The sequence below is a fragment of the Acomys minous genome (genome assembly GCF_964271855.1).
Source record: "Acomys minous genome assembly, chromosome: 16".
NCBI lineage: Eukaryota > Metazoa > Chordata > Mammalia > Rodentia > Muridae > Acomys > Acomys minous.
In genome coordinates, this window is record NC_140498.1 from 40,725,752 (window position 1) to 40,746,793 (window position 21,042).

Below are 21,042 nucleotides of genomic sequence, written 5' to 3' on the forward strand. Positions count from 1 at the left end.
AGATGGGAGGGAAGGGAGAGAAGAAGGTGGCTGGGTGACTTGGCTTCCCTACAGGAAGCACTTTATCAGCCCTGGGCTCCCAGTTTCCAGTCTCTGAGCTTTGCTTTTCCCACCACACATGCCCCCAAAGAGTCGAGCCAGGCAGCTCTGTTTTCTGCTGTTTATTGACAGCTGACAGCAGCTCTCTGTCCAGACCCCCTCCCCACTTCCTAGAGCCCTATCCTGGGCCACCCAGACAGAGGAGGCTGACAAATGGCCAGCACGTTCGCTGATAAGGAAGCGCCAAGAGTGACAGTTGGAAGGGGCCCCGTGTCCACACTGCCTTAGTTGGCCCCCTCCACCAGCCTACACCACAATTACAGTTTTGTTCTTTGGGGTTTCGTTTTTGTTTTTTTGTTGTTTTTTTTTTTTAAAGAAATGTCAGTATTATTCCCAACACTTGTGGATCAGCAAACACGAAAGAGGAGACCAGTCAGTATTTTTTGGAGGGAGGAAGAGGATGAGAAGCACTACACAACACGGCCTCAGACCATGAGCAGAACTGTCCACAGGATTCAAGATGGGGAGGCTGGCTGCCTGGACAAGGCTGCCTTGGGGGATGTGGGGGGAGACACAGCCTCGAACACACATCTGCCCATAGTCTGGCATGCATGCCCTCGCACTCATGGCCACGTTCACACAGGGCTCACACTGGGTGCACCCTCACACCAGCACCCCAAGAGCATGACCACACCCAGAAGGGAGAAGCACTCCCCGAGGCCTATGGGGCATTGAGGGGAACAAGTGAGAGCAAGGCACATCCTTCAAGTTCTTCAGACTCTCAGAAGCTAGAGGGATGGAGGAGACGCTCTGGGCAGAGCCGCCCCTCCAGACTGTGCCTCCCAGGTGTGTGTGCTCATGACCAAGGGCAAAGCCACTCCTAGGTGAAAGAAGAGAAGGGCAGACAGGTGGTCTAACCTCTGACAGCTGTAGTCTCAAGCAGGACTTGTGTCCTTCCTGTTGGTAAATGGTCTCTATAGAATCAATAATATTTCTTCTCTTTAAATATATATTTGTTAAAGTTATCTTTTTGTTTTTCTGGGGAAATCTGCCTCAGCTTATTCCCAATAAATTAATACTCTTGATAGCTTATATTCTGGGGTGCAGTGGGGCGAGCCCAACCTTGGCCCCCTGTCCCTTGTGCTGTGCCGGTGCGGCTGGCAGAGGTAACCCCAATGGGCAGTTCTGTGCTGGGCATAGGCCTGTGCTCTGCCACAGATTGGGGAGAGGGCCACAGTGGCCACCCCCCTCATCTTCCCTTGGTATTCAGGCTGCCTAGGGTAAGGGAGGAGCTGCCCTCCGCAAGCAGAGCAAAGCCTGCAAGGGTAGGGCCCAGCGGGGGTTGCACAGGGAGCAGCAGACAGGAATGGCCACCAGCGGGCAGCGCATCTGCCCAGAGCCCTTGGAGCGCCCCCCCCCCCACCCCCGTGCCAGGGCGCTGATCACCAGCCTGGGCCAGGAGTATGAGTTGTGCTTGTGCAGAGCTGGGCCCGCTAGACCCCCGCCCACCGCTTGGAGGTGCCCGTCCTGAGGTAAAGGTCAAAGTGCGGGCCAGAGCTGGGAGTATGGTGGGCCCATGTGGGTGGCTGCCTCACTCCAGCATGGCGTCCAGCTGGTCGGCCAGGTCGTCGAACATGCTGCCGATGTCTTCCAGGATGCTGCCAGTGCTCTTCTCCTCGATGGAGGAGGGTCTAAGAGTGAGCATGCATCAGTGGGGTGGGGCAGCACAAAGGCCCCCTTTCTCGGGGCTATGTGGTGCCACAGCAGCCCGCTCTTAAAGCCCCCAAGATGGCTCCTCCCAGTTCACCAACAAGAGCCACGCCCTGTGATGAACCAGAACTCCCGCCCCAGGCAGAAGTACTTACCGAGGGCCTTGCCCATCTTCCTGCCGGATCTTCTCCTCCACTGCCTGCAATGCAGCAGCTAAGCACGCACTAGTCTCTTCCAGCTTCTGCCGAGCGCTGTCCCCAGGGGAAGCGCAATCTGAAGCTGCTGGGGGTCCCGAAGCCACTGAAGCCGCAGCGCGAGGGGGTTTGGCGGGTACGTGCAGCGCGGGTGTCCCTGGGGAAGGGGGCTTGGCGGGGCTGGCGCTCTGCGAGGGCGGTGAGCTAGCCGGCTTGACAAGGGCTGCTGGCGGCTGGCGCGCTGGCGAGGGCACAGGCGAGGGGGTGGCGCTACTGGACTGTAGTCCCGCCAAAGCCTTGGCTGGCTTGGGCGCTGTGGGTGGTGGCGGAGGCTTGGGTGATACAGGCGGTGGCGTGCCGTGAGCACGCTTTACCTCTGCAGGGAGGAGGACGAACGACACTGGTACCCAAGAAATAACCACACCCCTACCGTGTTCCCTGCGTCTAGCCAGCGAGACGCTGTACCCTGCGCTGTTCTCACCACGGCCGCTAGGGTCTGCGATTGCACTGTAAAACTTGTCACTAAGCTCCTTCAGAGGTGGCCTGATGCATCTGGCCACAATGCTTGTCTCAGCACTTTTGCACTGCTCTCCTGTCTGGAGCCTTATCAGGGAATTCCAGCTAGGCCTCCCTGCTTATGTGCCACTCCCCTTGGCCTTGTGCACCCCCCTCACTGAACAACAGGGGTGGCAGAGCTGTCTACAGTGGTAGCTAAGGAGGCCTGTAGACGACAGTCTTACCCCACACCACCTGGGCGTCATCAAGCTCCAACAGGAAAACCAGACTATGAGGTAGGGTAACAGGCAAGGGGCCTGTCCTGAGACCCCTTGTTCTGTCTCAGCTGGTTTTCTGGACCTACCTGGGCTGCCAGGGCCTGGCAGTGGCACCTTCTTGGAGGCAGGTGTGGGCGAGCCCTGGATCTTGGACACGGGCTGAGCCAGGATGGGCTTGGGAGAGACAGGTGGTTTCGCAGCCTTCCGGGCATTGCCATCAGGCAGGGGCAGTGGAGGCAGCTGCATCAGGTCAGCAGGTGGGGGCTCAGCAGGCGGAGGAGGGGGGGGCAGCTCTGGAGGCCCCGCCTGCTCTGAGGCTGGCCGCCGGCGAACAGTGGCCGTGCCATTCTGATACACAGACAGCGGCGGGGGTGGCTCAGGCCCAGTGTCACGCTCCTTAGCCTTAGGCCTCCGCTTGACTGTGTCAGACTCTGTCAGGATGAACTTGACATTCTCCTGCTGGCTCTGCTTGGCCCGGATGCGCCTCTTGAGCGTCGCACTGGCCTCCACCCGAGCAAGGGGAGGGCCTTCTACACTTGCCTCACCCTTAGCTGGACCTCGAGGCCGTTGCCGGGCTGTGCCATCCTCCACAAAGTGACTCTGTTCTGCTGCTTCCCCGGGTCCCCGGCGAGCAGTGGCCAAAAGTCCAGTGACGGGGCCACTGAGTGTGCGGCGCCGGTTCACCACCTCACCATCAGGCCCAATTGCCTCTTTGTGTTTCACAGAGGCCAACACAGTAGCGACCCGACCCGGTTCTGGACTGGCAGGGCGAGGTGTGGGGTGGCCTTCGGGGGGCTTGCGAATAGCCCGCCCCCCACCCCCAATGGAAGACAGCTCCAACATGGCTGCGATGCTCTTCACACTGCCAGCACTGCCCGTGTCCACACTGCCAGTGAGATCGCTAGCCCGCCGGCGCTGTGCCCGGACCCCCAGCCGGCCATCCTCCGTCTCAGCATCTGGAGCTGGCTCATCAGCTAGGTTGGCACTGGCCATGGCTGAGCTGGAACGTTTGGGTGGAGGTGGGGGGGGGCCCTTCTTACGTGGCCGCACAGCAAAGGACTGACTGCGGTTTACATTCTTGTCGTTGCCGGCAGGAGCCCTCACTGAGTGGCTCCGACCCACTCGCCGCTGGACCGTGGCGTAGGGTCCAGCAGCGGCAGGCACCAGCAGCTCATCCCTCTCGGGCTCGCTGTCAGACGCTGCATAGCGATTCAGGCTGTGGGCACGTTTTTTGGGCCTCCCAGGCTCTACGTCAGCTTCTGGGGGTAGGCAGAGGGTGGGCACGGTTGCTGGTACTGGTGGGAGCGCAGGTCCTGGAGCAGCTGAGCCTGCCTCGCCCTCAACTGGCTGGGGTAGCACATAGGCAAAGCCACGGTGCGTGGGCGACTGAGGCAGGGAACGGGGTGACATGGGTCGGTCTGTCGGTGGCAGCAGCTGTGGGGTGGGCTTCACCTTGGCTGTGGCTGGACCATGAGGTCCCCCAAGGGCCTGAGGGGAGCCTGGCTGAGCTTTGGTGGGTGTCTGTGGGGGTGTGAAGTGGCTGGCACCGGACGGAAGGACCTGCCGTGGCTTGCCAGGCACCGGGGGCACACTGGCCCTCTTGACACTGTGGCCGTGGCGGCCAGACCGCACCTCCTTGGGTGGGGTGCCAGGAGCAGGCCCCTCATCCAGCAGGTATTCTTGACTTCGTGACATGGGACTGCTGGGCCCTTGGGGCCCATCACCCAGCAGCTCCTGAGAGCTGCTCATGTGCCGAGCACGTCCACTCAGGCTGGACTCCTGGCGCGAGGTGGCCCTTGGAGTGGGTGGCAGGTGGTTGGAGGCTTTCTCAGCAGCAGCTGCACCTGCTTCAGCTGGGCCAGACAGGGCAGCCTGCAGCTCACCACTGAGTTCACTGTCCTGGAAGGTGGTCATCTTAGGAGATTGGCACTCTGCCGCAGCAGGCTCCGATGGGGGTGGTGACTCAATAGCCATCATTTCAAGTGATTGGGGTGCCTTTCGACGCAGGGGTCCCCCCTCATACTTGGAGTATTCTGCCTTTTGCAGCTCTGCCAGTTTCCTCACCGCCAACATCAGCTTCTTTTGGTGTCCTGAGTTGGGAGTGGGGGAGAGGCTGGTCAGGAAGACAAGGCCTGTAGGGACAGACGGATACGCAGGAGGCGGGCCGGGACATTACCCAGCTTGGTGATGCCAATCTCCTGCAGATCCTCCCAAGTGATATCAGTGATGAAGTCAATGTTCTCGTAGCCGTTGTCCACCAGCACCTTGTAATACTGGGCCAGACCAATCATGGAAAGCCACACAGCCAGGTTAGCCTGTGGAGAGGGGGACAGAGAAGGGCAGCCCGAGCTGGCTGCTCACACCATGGCCACCTACTTGGAACTATTAGAAGATGGGCCTGTGGGGCACAGACAGACAGAAGGACAAACAGACAGGCCTGAAATGTCAGTAAGGCACAGCCTTGGTGGGAACTGCAGGCCAGCTCCTCCGCATACTTGTGTACACACAAGTCAATACACGCAAACACTGGAGGTATCTATCACTGGGTATAAGAAAGGGTTTCTTTGCCTGATTAGGTGGCCACAGGCAATGTCCTGAGAAGATGCACCCATACGCCAGATACGGACACACAGTGTCACATAAGATACATGTACGCACACGCACACCCGACACGCTACTCCCAGCTGCACAAAGCACAGGCACCCTTTCTTGGTCACCTTCACAGTGCTTCCCCACCCACGTCAAGATGCATGCTCGCACACCTGTTACACATCCGCCACACAGCCATACCAGGAATGTGCAGATATCCACTGTCCACCAAGAACTGCCCACTCGTCCCAAGCTCCCAGCTGATGCCACTCTCGCACCCACACTAGCCCCTCCAGTCATGCAGGTGACAGAGGGAGGCGAGGTCCCTGAGACCCAGATGTGCTCCTGGGAAGATCCCAGAGCTGCTGACTGAGTAGCAAGGTGAGGCAGACGAGTGCAGCCCTGCTTACCGGCAGATCCAGGACCCTGGGGAGGGCAGGCTTGGAGGCAGCCAGCAACACTTCTCCCATGGGTGAATGGGAGAACAGAGCTAGTGTGCAACCCTGAGGGGCAGCATCCCCTCAGCTGTCCCCATATATGGGCATCTCCTCATAAGTAAGAGCAAAGGCCACTGTGTGCAGAAGCCATCAAAGGAGGGTCATCAGCCATTAGCACAGGCCAGCATGTGCAGCATGTGGAACCTGTGTGCATGCATGCAACAAGCAGGTCCGACACCAGCCCATGTGCAGTCCACGCAGGAGTAAAAGACAGTGCTATGGGGTGCTGGCCATGACTGGAGAAGGCATACCCTCCTGCCTTTAGGTTCTCCTCACAGCCCCTAGACTCTTAGCCATGAGACTGCCTGCCTGGGAAGTTTGCCTCCATAATGGACAAACAGGCTCCTTGCTGGCAGGCCACCTCCGTAGCCCAGGCTGGCCTTGAGCTCACGATCCTCTTGCCTCAGCCTCCCTGAGGGCTGGTCACAGGCCTGTGCCACCAGGCCTGGCTCCATCCTCAACTCTACTTCCTAGGGCCCCCCCGGAAAGCAGATGAGGGCTGTAGCCAGGGAGACAGCCTGTCTGTCCATCTGCCTGCTGGTCCTGGCTCGGCCACCAGGGCGCAAGGAGCCTTACGGGTTTGTGTTCAGGCAGCCAGTCAGGGATGTTCAGGCCGCTGATCTCTGCTGTAATCTTCTTACGGTGGCCTGGCTTGGTAACACCAATGGCTGTGAGGTCCTAGGCAAAAGAGGAGGCCCATTAACTAGCAGGTAGAAGAGCTCTGCCTTTTGGAAAGGAAGCAGCTGGCAAGAAGCCCACAGTAGCTCACCTCAGGGGTCATACGGCTGATGGTAGGCAGGTCATAGCCAGCACTGGTGAAGTTGGGGGAGTAGAGCTGTAGCTGGAATGTGGCAAGCCACTGACTGACCGCCTCTGCACTCTGCAAGACACAAGGCACCAACTGCAGCCTGTCCACTGCTGGGCTGCGCCCCAACCTTCACTGTGCCTCCTCGTCTGCTTGGTTCATGGCCAGAGGGCTGGATCCGCCGCTGTGGTCCACCGCACCAGTACTCCGTGATCTGTCATCCTGGGTTCAGCATTTGCCTCTGCAGCCTTCTTCTGCGAGCTCCACCAGGAAGGTCCTGCTGGATTTGTGCCGTGGCCTCCCCCCACCACCACCCCGCCCCCGCCCCACATCTGCACCAAAGATACCCATACCATCTCAGAGATGCAGATGATGTGGCCCCAAAGGAGAAGACTCTGGGGGAAGGTGGGCTCTGTGCCCTAGTTAGAAGTCCCTCGCCTCCTCTGCTGTATGGGAATCAGGCATCAGATCATGCCTCACAGCCACACAGGCGCATACACGCACGGCCTACTGCACCCACATACACGTTTACGTGTCTCACACCCATCCCCTTCCATCTGTGCAACCACACGCATGCACGCCCAGTTCATAGTTGACTGCTCCACATCCACACGACACCCTGCATACTTCTGCAAGTGTGCGCACACTAGCTCACAGCCTACACAATAGACAACACCTGCACACCTGTACAACACCTGTGTGTGTGTGTGTGTGTGTGTGTGTGTGTGTGTGTGTGTGTGTGTGTGTGTACATATGACACAGAGACAGACGGAAAGACAGTCTGGTCTGTCAAGGCCTGCAGTAGCTTCTGTGACCAGGTATGCCTGTCAGACTACCAACCCCATCCCTCCCAAGTCCAGGCCTGGAGCTGACCAGGCCCTGTACCTTGCCCTCTGAGGCCGAGGCCGATTCCAGCTTCTTGGGTGGCTGCTCCCCGTATGCCTGGCCAGCATGGGCTGCTGGAGGCTGGGACCGGGCAGCACCTGGTGATGAGAGAGAGTGGCAGGGCAAGGGCTGTGTAGTGGCCACCTATGTGCCAGGCCAACACAGCTGGGGACTCCGCTCTTACCTGTAGAGCCCTCTTGAGGCTTGACTGGGCTATCTCCTGGGCTGGACTCAGAGACTGATTTCTGGGAAAGCACTGTTGCCAGGAGCTGGAACCCAGAAAGGCCGCCTGCTAGCACTGCTCTAGGTCTGGCCACCCCAACCTGGCCAACACCCCCCTCCTCACTCACCTTAACTCCTTCAGAGCCTGCATGCAGGGCATGGCCCCCAGTACTCCTGCCCCCAGCCACATTGCTCAAGCTGCCACTGCGATCTCCACCTGCCAGGACAGACAGGGACCATGAAGTGTGCTGGCCCAAACAGCGGTACCCAGCAGCAAAAGTACTGCCCCGGTGTGTTCTGGAGGCCCCTGGCCTACCTGCAAAAGGCTTCCTAAGCACCCAGATCTCCTCCGGGGGTGCAGAGGGCCCCAATGAGCCACCTCCCTGGGGTGGGCTTGGCTCGCTGCCTGTTCGGGAACCTGTATGCCAAACACACAGCCTTCCTGAACCCTGGGCGGCCCAGGCACAGCCAGACACAGAGAGGAAGCAGCACAGAGGCTTTGCTGTCTCCAGTAACACGAGGGACACTCGGTGTCTGAGACCAGATCAGAGTGGTAGAAGGAAGGTCCCCAAGGCCCTATAGGCAAAGGGACTGACTGAAGATCATTTATCTGTGCTAAGGGACAAGTAAGAAGACATCCAGTGGTCTGAAGCAAAATCTATCCTAGGAACCAAATGACCGCGGGTGGCTGACCATACTCTCTACCTGGTCCCCTTGCCCCACTTGCCAGTCTCCGTCCACGTCCACTCTAAAAGACAAATCAACCCCACCCCTACCGCACCTCCAGCCTCTTTAAACCACCCTGCGGAGCTTTCCTACTTGCTCCACCATGCAGCCCTCCTGTCCACTAGGTGCTGAGACCCTCCCCGCCCCACTGCCCTTGCACATATGGTACGTGATGCCAGGACTGTGCTGCCCGTGACCTGCCCGCCCTCTACCACCCTTCAGGGCCTTCTCTGATCTCCCTAACTAAGGCGGGCTTCACTTCACTTCCTCTTTGTCACTGGCTGGTTCTCTTCCTAGGTTAACATCAGTGTTCCCTGATTCCCACCTCAGGAGGAGACCCATGTCTGCCTGGGACCCTGTGTGGTTAGTGGTCACCCTAAGAACTGGACTACGGAAGCCTTGGTAGACCAAGTGAAGGAATGCATGTGCAACCTCGCTGAGAGGGGGCCACCAGTAGGGCTTACTGGATGCCACTTGGCTCTGCCGCCAACATGCTAAAGTATACTTCTTTCTTTCCAGTCCCCAATCCCAGGCTGAGTGGGCCCTCCAGAGTGGGGTGGACTCACCTGCTCGCTTGACAATAGCCTCCCCGAGGGAGGATGGGAAGTAGCCCACCCTGTCATTGCCTGTCCGGTTGTCATGGATACAGCCTTTCCACCGGCCATCTGGATGCTGTTCAAGTACCTGACCAAACGAACGGGGTGTGTGCTCAGGTGGACACGTCAGCAGATGAGGCCTGCTGCCCTGCACCCCAACCCCTGCCCCAAGCTGCAGCAGCACGGTGTCCTAGGCATGCCAGAGTGTCTCCCATCCCTGCCACCACAACAAGGGACTAGCCTCACCGTGATAATGTCCCCAGCCTTCACATTGAGACTGGTGAGATCATAATTGTTACAGTAATCCTTGGTTGCCCGGACCTGTAGAGCTGCTGAGGCCTCTGGAAATACAGGGGGTAGACACCCCAGTCCTGGGAGCTGCCCTTCCCAGCCCTGTCCCAGCCCTCAGGCCCACCCAGGCCCACCTCGAAGCAGTTGTTTGATCTCCTTGCTGGCCTGGGATGTGGTAAATTGGTGTACGATGTCCAGTGCTGTCTGGCTGTACGTGTTCCTCACCTGGGCGTTGATGCCACTCTGCACACACCAATGGCCAAGGCTTCGTCAGGGAGCCCCATATCCCCAGCTTGACCCAAACCTTCCCCGCCCTCTGTGTCCTGGGTCACCAGACTCACGTCCAACAGCAGCCGAACCACTTCGGTCTTCCCACAGAGTGCGGCCTCATGAAGGGCCGTGCCAGACTTGGTCTGGCGGTTAATGTCGATGCCGGCCTGAAGAAGGAGTCTGCAAAGGTAGAGAGAGCAGGCAAGGCCTTTCAGTAGGAGTCCTTCTCCTCAGAACCATCAAACCAGACTGTGACCCTGTCTTCTGGGGCATGGTGACAAGCCAACCCCACCCTTGTGTGATGATACAGTGTCCACATTTCTGATGCTTTGCAGAAGGCCTGTCCTTAACTGTGTTCTCACAGCTGTGATTTGTTCAGTCCTAGGGCATGCAATGTTGTGGGCCCTCCTCATAGAAGAGGGAACTGAGGCTCGGGGAAGCCGCTTCTACAAGATTTCAGCAGGTGGCAAGATCAAGTCAAAGCCAGCATGGAGGAGGCACAGGAGCCTTTCCTCATCCTGCCCGTTAGCTGGGCACTCAGGCCTGACCACAACTCTGCACCTCCCTTCAGGACCCGTGTATGTGTGTGCATGCAGGTGCATGCTGGGCTATGTCCCGGCCATTTTTATGTCCCTTCATATCCATTTGTAATGTACAAGTGTGTGAGTGCACATTCACAAGTGTGCACATGTGTGCAGAGAGACCAGAGGGGTCAATGCTGGGGGTGTCTTCTTCAATCATTCTTCAACTTTTTGAAAATTTTTATTTTTTTAAATTTATATGTACTTGTACTTGTCTGCAAATGGGAATGTGCAAATGTGCATGTGAGTGAACGAGTGAGTGAGAGAGTGAGTGTGCATGTGGAGGCCAGAAGAGGGCGTGGGATTCCCTGAAGCTGGAGTTCTAAGAGGCGGTCAGATCTTGGAGTTACAGACAGTTGTGAGCTGCCATGTGGTGCTGGGGATTGAACCCGGGTCCTTTGGAAGAGCAGGCAGTGCTCTTAACCGCTGAACCAGCTCTCTAGGCCCTCCTCCTCCTCGTTTGAGACAGGAGCTCTCACGGGCACCTGAGCTCTCTGGTTCAGCTACACTGGCTGACCAGCAAGCCTCAGGGATCCTTTGGCCTCTCCCTCCCCAGTAAATGAGATTTTTATCTGGCTTTTACATGGACACTGAGGGGCAAAACTCAAGTCTTCAGCTGGGCACCTTCGATCCCAGCACTTGAGAGGCAGAGGCAGGCTGATCGCTGAGTTTGAGGACACCCTGGTCTAGAGTGAGTCTAGGATAGCCAGGGCTCCATGGAGAAACCCTGTCTCAAAAAAAAAAAAAAAAAAAAAAAAAAAAAGGCTGGAGAGATGGCTCAGATGTTAAGAGTACTGTCTGTTCTTCCAAAGGTCCTGAGTTCAATTCCCAGCAACCACATGGTGGCTCACAACCATCTAGAATGTGATCTAATGCCCTCTTCTAGCATGCAGGCACACATTTGGGTAGAATACTGTATAAATAATAAATAAACATTTTTTAAAAGGAGGGGGCTCAGTGTTTAAGAGCACTGACTGCTCTTCCAAAGGACCCGGGTTCAATCACCAGCACCCACATGGCAGCTCACAACTGTCTGTAACTGGTGACACCCTCACCAATGCACATAAAATAAAAATAAATAAATTATATTAAAAAATTCAAACTCGAGTCTCCGTGATTGCATGGCAAGCACTTAAGTAACGGAGCTACCTCATCAGCCCCTCCCCGACTCTTATTTATTTTTGGTATTTTGAGACAGGGTTTCTCTGTGTAGCCTTGACTGTCCTGGACTCACTCTGTAGACCAGGCTGGCCTCAAACTCACAGCGATCCACCAGCCTCTGCCTCCCAAGCACTGGGATTAAAGGCGTGAGCTACCACGCCCAACTCCCTCCCCTACTCTTAAGACCCGGTCTCATGGAGCCCAAATTCATTACGTAGCAGAGGATGACTCTGAACTCTTGATCTTTCAGGCTCCTCCCCCAGAGTAGATAGGCACCACCACACCTGACTCAAGACCTTTGTTTTTTCATTTTTTAGTCAGGATGTTCCCTGGGTTGCCTTAGGCTAGCTTTGAACTTTCTATCTTCCTGCCTCAACTTCTCGAGGGCATGGCAGACCTGTGCCACCATCCTGGGGGCTCCCTTCTTGTTCCCACGCTCTGAGCCTTGTGGCCCTGGATACCAACCACCGTGCCCCGGAGGCTCGAGGCTGGCCCCAGTCCTGTTCCTGACTGTACCTGATGATGTCGATGTGGCCATTCTTGGCTGCCAGGTGCAGGGGGCTGGTGCCGTTGGGGTCAGTGGTGTCCCCTGGTCGGGGCTCCAGCAAGGCCGCGCACATGTTGCTGCTTAGCAACAGCTGGACAACCTTGAAGGAAGGGATCAGGGTAGGGTGGTCCTGGCTTGGGGCTGCCCCTAGCCCCACCCCAGCTGAGAAGGACAGGCAGGAGGGGTCCCACCCACCTACCTCTGGGAGAAACTTACCCCTACTCGGCCAAATTCACAGGCCAGGTCCAGAGGCGTCTTTCCGGAGTTGTCTACCACGCAGGGGTTGGATTGATGCTGCAGTAGCATCTCCGACTGCAGGACAAGGGTCCAGTTGTCCGTGGGGCCACCCAACCCTGTGCCCAACTGCCCACCCAGACTCCCCGTGAGGCCTCACCACATCGTAGTGACCATGCTGGGCGGCCAAATGCAGGGGGATGTGGCCCTCGTCGGATGGGACATTTACTGCTGAGCCTGCCTTCAGCACCAACTTCATGGGCTCCTTCCGGCCCTGCCATGCCGCATAGTGCAGTGGCCTCATGCCTGGGGGACAGGTGTGGTTTGTTGGAAACTAAGTCCTGGCCCTAAATTTTTTTTTTTTTAAGATTTATTTATTTATACATACAGTACTCTGCCTGCATGTACACCTGCAGGCCAGAAGAGGGCACCAGATCTCATTGTAGATGGTTGTGAGTCACCATGTGGTTTGCTGGGAATTGAACTCAGGACCTTCAGAAGAGCAGCCAGTGCCCTTAACCTCTGAGCCAATCATCTCTCCAGCCCCCCTGGCCCTAAATTGAACCCTCACTAAGGACACATCACACTATCTCTAAGATTCTGTCTTAACCCAGGCAGATACCATGGGCTGAGACCTCAATGGCAGGACCATCAAGGCTCTATGGCCACCCCCCTCCCCACCCCCATCCCAGGCCAGGCTTGCCTTTGTTGTCCTTGATGTCTACAGCAGCTTGAGCCTCCAGCAGCAGGGAGATCAATTCTGTGTTGCCGTTCAGGGCTGCGTGGTGCAGGGCAGAGAAGCTGCGCAGATGAAGGACAGGTCTAGGAGAGCTGCCAACAACACCCAGCCTTTCCCCCGGGGCTCACCTACCCCATCCACTCTGCCGCTGCCCAAGCTGACCACTCACCCATCTGGGTCCTGGAAGTTGACATTGATCTTCTTGGTAGAGCCCAGGAGCTCTGTGGAGAGAGGGAGGCCCAGTGAGGAGAAGTGGTCTAGACCCTTCTAAGATCTGCCGGGCTGCTCCAACTTGCTTAACTCTGCAGTCACACATCCATCCAGCCCAGCAGGGACTTGGCTCTAGGTGCCAGCAACTTGGGCCTTGGTCTCCCGTTGTATAACATGGGAACTCGGGCCTGTCCTCATCTGGGAACGCGAGATGAGACCATGCACCCACATGGGCACACACATGTGCACATGCACCCCTCCCCTGAGACGCTGGCTCGGCACCTGCCATTGGTGGGAGGGAGAGAGCCGGCCCCATCTGTCTTCTCTCAGAAGGACCCAGATGGGGCCGGGGGTGGCTGAGGAGGCTGGAACACCCGGAAATGGGGTATTTCTGGGGGAAAGGACTACAGCTCCAAGCCCTCGGCTGCCAGCTTTGGCTGCCATGTGGGTAAGCCCTACAATTCTGTGAGGAGAAGGAAGGGCTGTCTTGTGGGCAAGGGCCTCCAGGTGACCCATGCCAATGGCCACTTTGCCCACAAAGGCCATGTTTAGACTGACTGGAGCCCTAGGGGTCCACACTCTCTCTTCTAGGGTCTCTCTTATACTGGGGCCTCCCTCACCCTGACCCTCCTAGTGCTCTCAGAAGAGGGAGCCCACCAGAGCCATCCCAGTGGGCCCTTGTCCACCGGACTCTTGCCAACCCCCTGCCTGTCTGGGCCATGGTTATATAACCCATTTGTGGGTCAGTCACTCTGGGAGGGGGGGCGCCTAGAAGGACAGAAGCCCCTTTGTCCGGGCTCAGGACAGGGGTGGGGGTGGGGGACCCAAAGGCAGAGGAGCCAAAAGAGTAGAGTCACAGTGGGCTGGCTGTAGGACTCAGCTTGGATTGGCTCAGCCTCAGCAACCAGGCACAGCATGTGGGTCTCTTGACAACCCCTGAAGCCCAGGAAGCCAGCTGCACCTGAATTTGAATCTTCTTTCTGACACTTCCTAGCCCTGTGGCCTTGGCCACTGATCTCTTCCCTGAGCTAAGGTGGTGTAGCCTGAACTGACACCCCTCACCTCCCAGTAGGAAGCTACTGCCACCTTCTGGTTCCTCCCGTGTTCTCAGACACTACTGGCAGCAATTCATCAACTGCATACCTCTTTCCCAGTGGTCAGCCAGACCAAGCCTTGACATCAAGACTCAACCCTGGCTGCCCAGTGTGGTAGTGCATGCCTTTAATGCCAGAACCTGGGAGGCAGAGGCAAGCTGATCCCTATGAGTTTGAGGCCAGTCTGATCTACATAGTAAGTCTCCATACAGGCAGAGTCACATACTGGGACTCTGTCTCAAAACAAAATAAAATAAAATAAAATAAATAAATAAACCGGGCAGGATGGTGCATGCTAGTAATCATGGCACTCAGGAGGCAGAGGCAGGCAGATCTCTCTGAGTTCGAGGCCAACCTGGTCTATAAAGTCAGTCTAGGACAGCCAGGGCTACACAGAAAAACCCTGTCTTGAAAAAACAAACTAGGCTGGGCGTGGTGGCATATGCCTTTAATCCCAGCACTTGGGAGGCAGAGGCAGGCAGATTGCTTTGAGTTCGAGGCCAGCCTGGTCTACAAAGTGAGTCTAGGACAGCCAATGCTACACAGAGAAACCCTGTCTCAAAATACGAAACAAACAAACAAAAGAATAAATAAAAAAAAGAGTCGCCGGGTGTGGTGGCGCAAGCCTATAATCCCAGCACTCAGGAGGCAGAGGCAGGTGGATTGCTGTGAGTTGAGTTTGAGGCCAGCCTGGTCTACAAAGTGAGTCCAGGACAGCCAAGGCTACACAGAGAAACCTTGTCTCGAAAAACAAAACAAAACAAAACAAAAAGTCTATCCAGGTGGTGCACACCTTTAATCCCAGCACTTGGAAGGCAGGACAGATGGATCTCTGTGAGTTTAAGGCCAGCCTGGCCTATAGATCAAGTTCTAGGGGAGCCAGGGCTACACAGAGAAACCCTGTCTCAATTTTTTAAAAAAGTCAATCTTGGGAGGTCTTTCTCATGGATGCTTGGGTTCTCAGGTACAGATATACTCAAAACACATCAGGTCCCATGCTTTTCACCATGTTATGGTTATCACCATGGGCCCAACTGGCACTTCAGGCAGAATCCGGCCTGTGCCTTCCCGTTGGTGTCACTGGCGACTCCTCGTATCCCTTGGCTTGTCCTCTGTACACACAAGTTGGAACACTGTTAAAATGCAAGTCACAGCCAGACGTAGAGGCATACACTTGGTAATCCCAGTGATAAAGGGAGGAGGAGGAGGAGGAGTTCAAGGCCACATACTAAGCTTGAGGCCAACCTGGGTCACGTAACACTCTGCAACAAGAGAGGAAAGAAGGGAGGAAAAACAAAACTTCCGAAAACCCCAGGGGACGGCCAGATGTGGTGCATGTGCCACTCCAGAGGTGAAGGCAGAAGTGGTCCAAGCTCCAGCTCAACTTGAGCTGCAGGTTAGATCCTGTCTCAAAAGATGAGTGATTGAATAAACAAAACAAAAACAAAACCACTTGGGGGCTGGGGGAGGGGTGCCCAGCCTTGAGATAGCTCACCAGGTAAAGGTGGGTGCCAGCAAGGCTGACAACTTGAATCGAAGCCTTGAAACCCACCTGGTGCAAAGTGAAGATTGACCTATGCAATTCGTTCTCTGATGCATGCACCGTGACATGTGCACACACACGTAAATAAGTACATAAACATACATACTAATATGAATGCTTTAAAAAAAAAAAAAGAGCTGGGCGTGGTGGCGCACGCCTTTAATCCTAGCACTCGGGAGGCAGAGGCAGGCGGATCGTTGTGAGTTCGAGGCCAGCCTGGTCCACAAAGCGAGTCCAAGACAGCCATGGTTACACAGAGAAACCCTGTATCAAAAAAACAAAAACAAAAAAACCCGCCGGGTGTGGTGGTGCATGCATTTAATCCCAGCACTTGGGAGGCAGAGGCAGGCAGATCACTGTGAGTTCAAGGCCAGCCTGGTCTACAAAGTGAGTCCAGGACAGCTAGGGCTACACAGAGAAACCCTGTCTGGAAAAAAACAAAAACAAAAACAACAAACACCCAAACCAATCACCCCCCACCAAAAAAAAAAAAGAGCCAGGAATGGTGGTGCACGCCTTTAATTCCAGTACTTAGGAGCAGAGGCAGGTGGATCTCTGTAAATCCAGCCTAGTCCAATGAGACAGTGAGACCCCCATCACAAAACAGAAACCCACAAACAAAACACCAACGTGAGAAACAACACCAGGAGTCAGACCTCGCGGAAACCCACCTGTGCAGTCTCACTGGGCTGGAGACTGAGGCTGTGGCGTTTCACGTGCCTTGGCCCTTACTTTGGCTCTGGCCTCTTCCATCCCTGTGCCAGCCACACAACCTCCCTGATGCTCCTCTAACATGTCCGCCAGCACAGCACAGCCACAGGGCCTTTGCATGATACCCTCCTCCACGTCCAAGGCCTCTCCTCCAAAATGCTGCCCTTCCCTTCCTGGATTCATTGTATTTTTCTCCCCAGCCCTCACCAACACCAGGGTATCACATCCATTTTCTTGGCTTTGGTGGCTAAAACAGTGCCATCTCCACCCTACATGTTGTCTGTCCACCTTTGGGGCCAGCTTCATGGGTAGGCGACCTGTGCAGTTACTCAGAGAGGCACGCTACTTGAATACTTTGATTCCAAATAAGGGTCCTACATGGTCGTCTCATCCGTGAACTGCCGCGGTTCCCTGCTGATGTTATTGTCCCACGGCATCCCCTCCAGGGCCATGCGCAGGACACTGCCCCGTTCTTCTCAAGGTCTCCCTGTTCTCCCTCCACCATGGAGCTTCCAGGCAGCCTCGGAGTCAGGGTTAGGGAGTGGAAACCCCTGGCAGGCTGCTCTGAGGTCAGACAGGCTGAAGCCAATTTTTTTTATTTTTCATTTTTTGTTTGTTTTTCGAAACAGGGTCTCTCTGTGTAGCCTTGGCTGTCCTGAACTCACTTTGTAGACCAGGCTGGCCTCGAACTCACAGTGATCCGCCTGCCTCTGCCTCCCGAGTGCTGGGATTAAAGCCACCACGCCCAGCTGAAGCCAATGGAGAGGGACACCCACCCCCAACCCCCCCACCCCCCAGTCAAGAATGGAAGCAGAAGTAGATGGATCTTTGTGAGTTCAAGGCTAGCTTGATCTACGTAGCCAGCTAGCCGGTCAGAAGCACATAGTGAGACTGTTTCAAAAGAAAATTAGGGCTGGAGAGATGGTTCAGAGGTTAAGAGCACCATGGTGGCTCACAGACCGTCTGTAATGAGTTCTGGTGCCTTCTTGTGGCCAGAAGGCGCACATGCAGGCAAAATACTGAATATATAATAAATCAATCTTTTTTTAAAAAAAATAAAATTAATTAATTTTATAAAAGAAGGAAACTTCCCCATGTGGGGAAGGTCACCCTTCCAAGGACACAAATTTATAGTCCCATAGGGAGGGGAGCAGTGTAAATTGCTTGGAGGGCCGTTCGAGGTCTCAGGGCGCCTGCAGGAGACACCGAGGAAGGTGTGGGGCTGGGTTGGCCATCTCACAGCAGGACAGGCTCTAAGAATGACCTGGAAGCAAAAGATAGCTGGAGGAGGCCTCAGGACTGAGAGGGGGTTAAGTGGTGGCCAGGCCGAGGGCCTCAGGAACCCCTCTCAGTTTTTAGTAGGTTTCTGCATCAGCACAGTACACAGGCATGGCCTGCAGTTTTATGGCCGAGAGCTTACTGACTCCAGCCTTGCACTACACACACGCCAACAGTGCACAAACCCCATCCATTTCTTGTGACCCTAGACCTCAAGCTGCTCCCCACAGACCAGACCGAGGTTCAGATCCAAACGCCAGGCTAGAAGGGATTTATTTTTTGTTTTGTTTCGCTGTTTGTTTGTTTGTTTCGTTTTGGTTTTTTTCAAGTCAAGATTTTCTCTGTGTAGCCTTGCCTGTCCTGGAACTCGCTCTGTAGACCAGGCTGGCCTCGAACTCACAGAGATCCACCTGCCTCTGCCTCCTCCCAAGTGCTGGGATTTAAAGGCGTGCGTGCACCACCGCCCAGCTGGAAGAGATTTAAAAACAGACAAATAAACAAAACCACAGATGCTGCCCAGGCTAGCCTGGAACTCATTATGTAGACCACGGTAGCCTAAAACTCACAGCGATCCTCCTGACTCCCAGGACTAGGACTAAAGGCATGTGCCACACACCTGCTGGAAGGGAATTCTTTGTGGGCCAAGGTGAGACAGGAAATTCCTCTGGGAATTTCTACAGGGTGTCGTCAGCCTGCCTTGGGGAAGAGGCCAGGCCACAAAACTAGACAAGGACCCTTTGCCAGCAACAGAAGGGGCAGCCCCTACCAACATCTTCCTTCCAAAACCGTCTCTTTTTCCCTCAAGGACGACTGACTGCATCCATGGGCAAGCCTCCTTGGGAGGTGAGGTGGGGGCTAACAGGGCCATGGGATGGGAAGGAATACCTGGGCACCCAAAGGGGCTCAAAAACAAGACTGTGGGAAAATCTCTAGGCTGGGCTGGGGGGACACAGTCTCTTTTTTGTTGTTGTTGTTGTTGTTTTGTTTTGTTTTGTTGAGACACAGTCTCTAAAACTCACTGTGTAGACCAGGTTGGCCTTGAACTTAAAGAGATTCCCCCTGTCTCTGCCTCCCAAATGCTAGGATCAAAGGCATGCGCCACTAGGTCTGGCTGATGTGTGTAAGGGAACACACTCTCGAAGATACTTATGGACACCCCCCACACACACCCCATGGCCCAAACTCCAGCTGTACTTTGCTAAATCAAAATACATCTTACTCCGAAGCAGGCCAGCGTTGCCATGACAACTGAGCTAATTCATGGAGGGATTTCTCTGTCTGATTTATTGCACCGCCCCTCTGACTCAGAGAGTACAGACAGAAGGGCCAAGACAGGTGCCTCTGCTGTCCCTGAGCTGACACCAGTCACTGGCAGAGGTAGAGACGCAGGCAGAGGTGATGGCCGTCTCTCACCTCCCCAGGGTGGTCAAATGGAAGGGAAGAGGATCCCCATATTTGTGGTTCCCACAGGCTGGCAGCAGAAAATAAATAAATAAATAAATAAATAAATAAATGTAAAAAGCCAGCACCATTAGCATTTACCAAACTGGAGCTGTCTCCTCTTCATCAGTACCCTCTTACTGTTTCCGTGATGCTGTGAGGTGACAGGGACCACCACAGATGTCCCATCCTACAGATAGAGCCATTAAGGCGTAGAGCCAGTATGACCAAGGGCACAAGGCCACTAGGTGGAAAGCTGTGCCTTACCTTCTTCCATCTGCCTCTCCCTAGCTGCTCCTACACTCAGCCTTGAGGCCCTAAAGCCAGCCCTAGTAAGTGGAGCTTTCCCAGGCAGCCTGTGGGCCCTGGAGGCACCAGTGTCCTTCTCCCGCAACAGCAAAATAGACAGGAGCCACTCTAGGCAGTCCCATGTCTCAGGCAGCTCCTGGAGAAATGACATTCCCCCCCCCCACCCCCACCCCTACCTCCACACTCCACCTCCACCCCAAGTATATGCAGTCTTTGACGGTGGGGAGGGCGTAAAGGCACTCAGGTCCCATGTGTTGACCTGCAGAGCCTGCACAGGTGCCCTGACACACTGACACGGTCATACGTGCGCAGCTGCACAGTCGGGCTAGTCCACACGCCCATCCATCCATCTCCAGAGGCCCCTAGGGAGCCTCCAGGCTAAGCAGGGTTTGAGAGCTAGAATCAGAGCTCCAAGCTCCTAGCCCTTCCCTTGGACCCCCGGGGCACAAGCTAGAGATGGTGTGGGAGCTCCTTTACAGATCCTTGGCCCCCTTTCCTGGCAGGAAAGCCGGGGATGACCAAGATCTGTAGAAGCCTGCAGGAGCCTCCGGTCCGTATCCCCTAGGCTGTCCCTGACTGAAGCCCAGCCTGCCCCAGAGCTGGGCGACCTTGGGCGCCTCTGTTTCACTCCCTCTCTCCTCAGTAAATGGCCCCCACTGGCCATGCCTGGGCAGCCACACCCCCAGCGTGGTCCCCCCCCCCCTTTCCATGCAAAGAGTGTTATTAAACATAGGGTGGGGAGGAGGTCTGACAGAGATTGTTAGCCTCTCGGTCGCCCCTCACTGCAAGGGCCCCTCCCTCTCTCTACAGTGTGTCTTGTAGGGGGGGATCCGCCTAGCCCTTAAATGCCCAAGTAGAAACCATCAGCCCGCAGGCTGGGAAGGGAGGGGGTCCGAGGGAAGATGTGATCGCTAGCGGCCTCAGGGACAGTGGGTGCCGCAGGTGCCCGCAGGGGGCTGGGCAGACGGTCCGGCGCTGGTTGCCTCCCCTCCTCCAGAGCAGGGGCGAGGAGGGGGGGGCGCGGAGCAAGGGTCTGAGCGCTCCTGGCCCCGCCCCACCCCCGGAGACCCACAGCATCCCTTCCTCGCCCTGCACCCGGGTGGTGTGGGCCCCGCCCGCTCCCCGCGCGCCCCCCGCACTCACTGGCCTTCCCCGGCCGCGGCCTCTGCAGCAGCCTCTGCGCGGTCCCCACGTCCTCCGCCTTCACTGCCTGCACCAGCTCCTGCTCCTTCCCCATGGCGCCGCCGGGCCCGCAGCGACGCGGCGCTCGGTGCTCTCGGCGGCTCAGACGCAGCGGCGGCCCCGCGTCTGCGATCGCATCCTTTCCAGCCCGCGCTGCCTGCGCCGCCCAGAGCCCGGAGCCCTCCGCGGGTTCGGGCTCGGGCTCGGGCTCGGGTTTCGGGCTCGAACTGGGGCTGGGGCTCCGACGCGGAGGGACAGATAGCGCGTCACGGGCGGGGGGCGGCCCGGGGGCGGGAGCCGGCGACGGCGGCGGGCACCCGGTGGCGCGCCGCGTCTGAGCCGCCTCCCGGACGCCTGGGTCCGCTCCCGAGGCCGCTGACCTCCGTCAGCCCGCGCCGGCCGCGCGCCCGGCTCCG

General features: G+C 56.5%; 1 protein-coding gene across 4 annotated transcripts; it reads right to left on the minus strand.

Annotated features, from left to right (window-relative positions):
• Positions 1–148: 148 nt before the first annotated feature.
• On the minus strand, positions 149–21,034 carry CASKIN1 (CASK interacting protein 1). Of its 4 annotated transcripts, XM_084761609.1 has the most exons (20): positions 20,588–21,033; positions 13,029–13,080; positions 12,824–12,921; positions 12,281–12,426; positions 12,103–12,198; positions 11,856–11,986; positions 9,669–9,777; positions 9,462–9,570; positions 9,283–9,377; positions 9,007–9,124; positions 8,031–8,132; positions 7,843–7,931; positions 7,677–7,761; positions 7,493–7,590; positions 6,572–6,682; positions 6,379–6,480; positions 4,893–5,031; positions 2,803–4,806; positions 1,905–2,319; positions 149–1,730 (listed from the first exon to the last, which is right to left on the minus strand). In XM_084761609.1, the coding sequence occupies exons 1-20, from the start codon at positions 20,679–20,681 to the stop codon at positions 1,631–1,633; spliced, it is 4,293 nt and encodes a 1,430-aa protein (XP_084617735.1). In that variant the 5' UTR covers positions 20,682–21,033; the 3' UTR covers positions 149–1,630. The 4 variants fall into 4 exon arrangements, with proteins under 4 accessions (XP_084617735.1, XP_084617734.1, XP_084617736.1 ...); XM_084761608.1 differs by having other exon boundaries at positions 7,677–7,931; positions 20,588–21,034; XM_084761610.1 differs by lacking the exons at positions 6,379–6,480; positions 6,572–6,682 and having other exon boundaries at positions 20,588–21,032.
• Between the last annotated feature and the right edge of the window lie 8 nt (positions 21,035–21,042).

Coding starts and splice junctions, on each gene's coding strand:
- CASKIN1 (XM_084761608.1), bottom strand. CDS start 20,681: ATGGGGAAGGAGCAGGAGCTGGTGCAGGCAGTGAAGGCGGAGGACGTG. Junction 9,378..9,461: donor GATCAAACAACTGCTTCGAG/GTGGGCCTGGGT, acceptor CTGTATTTCCAG/AGGCCTCAGCAGCTCTACAG. Junction 6,683..7,492: donor CCTCGGCCTCAGAGGGCAAG/GTACAGGGCCTG, acceptor TGTGTCTTGCAG/AGTGCAGAGGCGGTCAGTCA.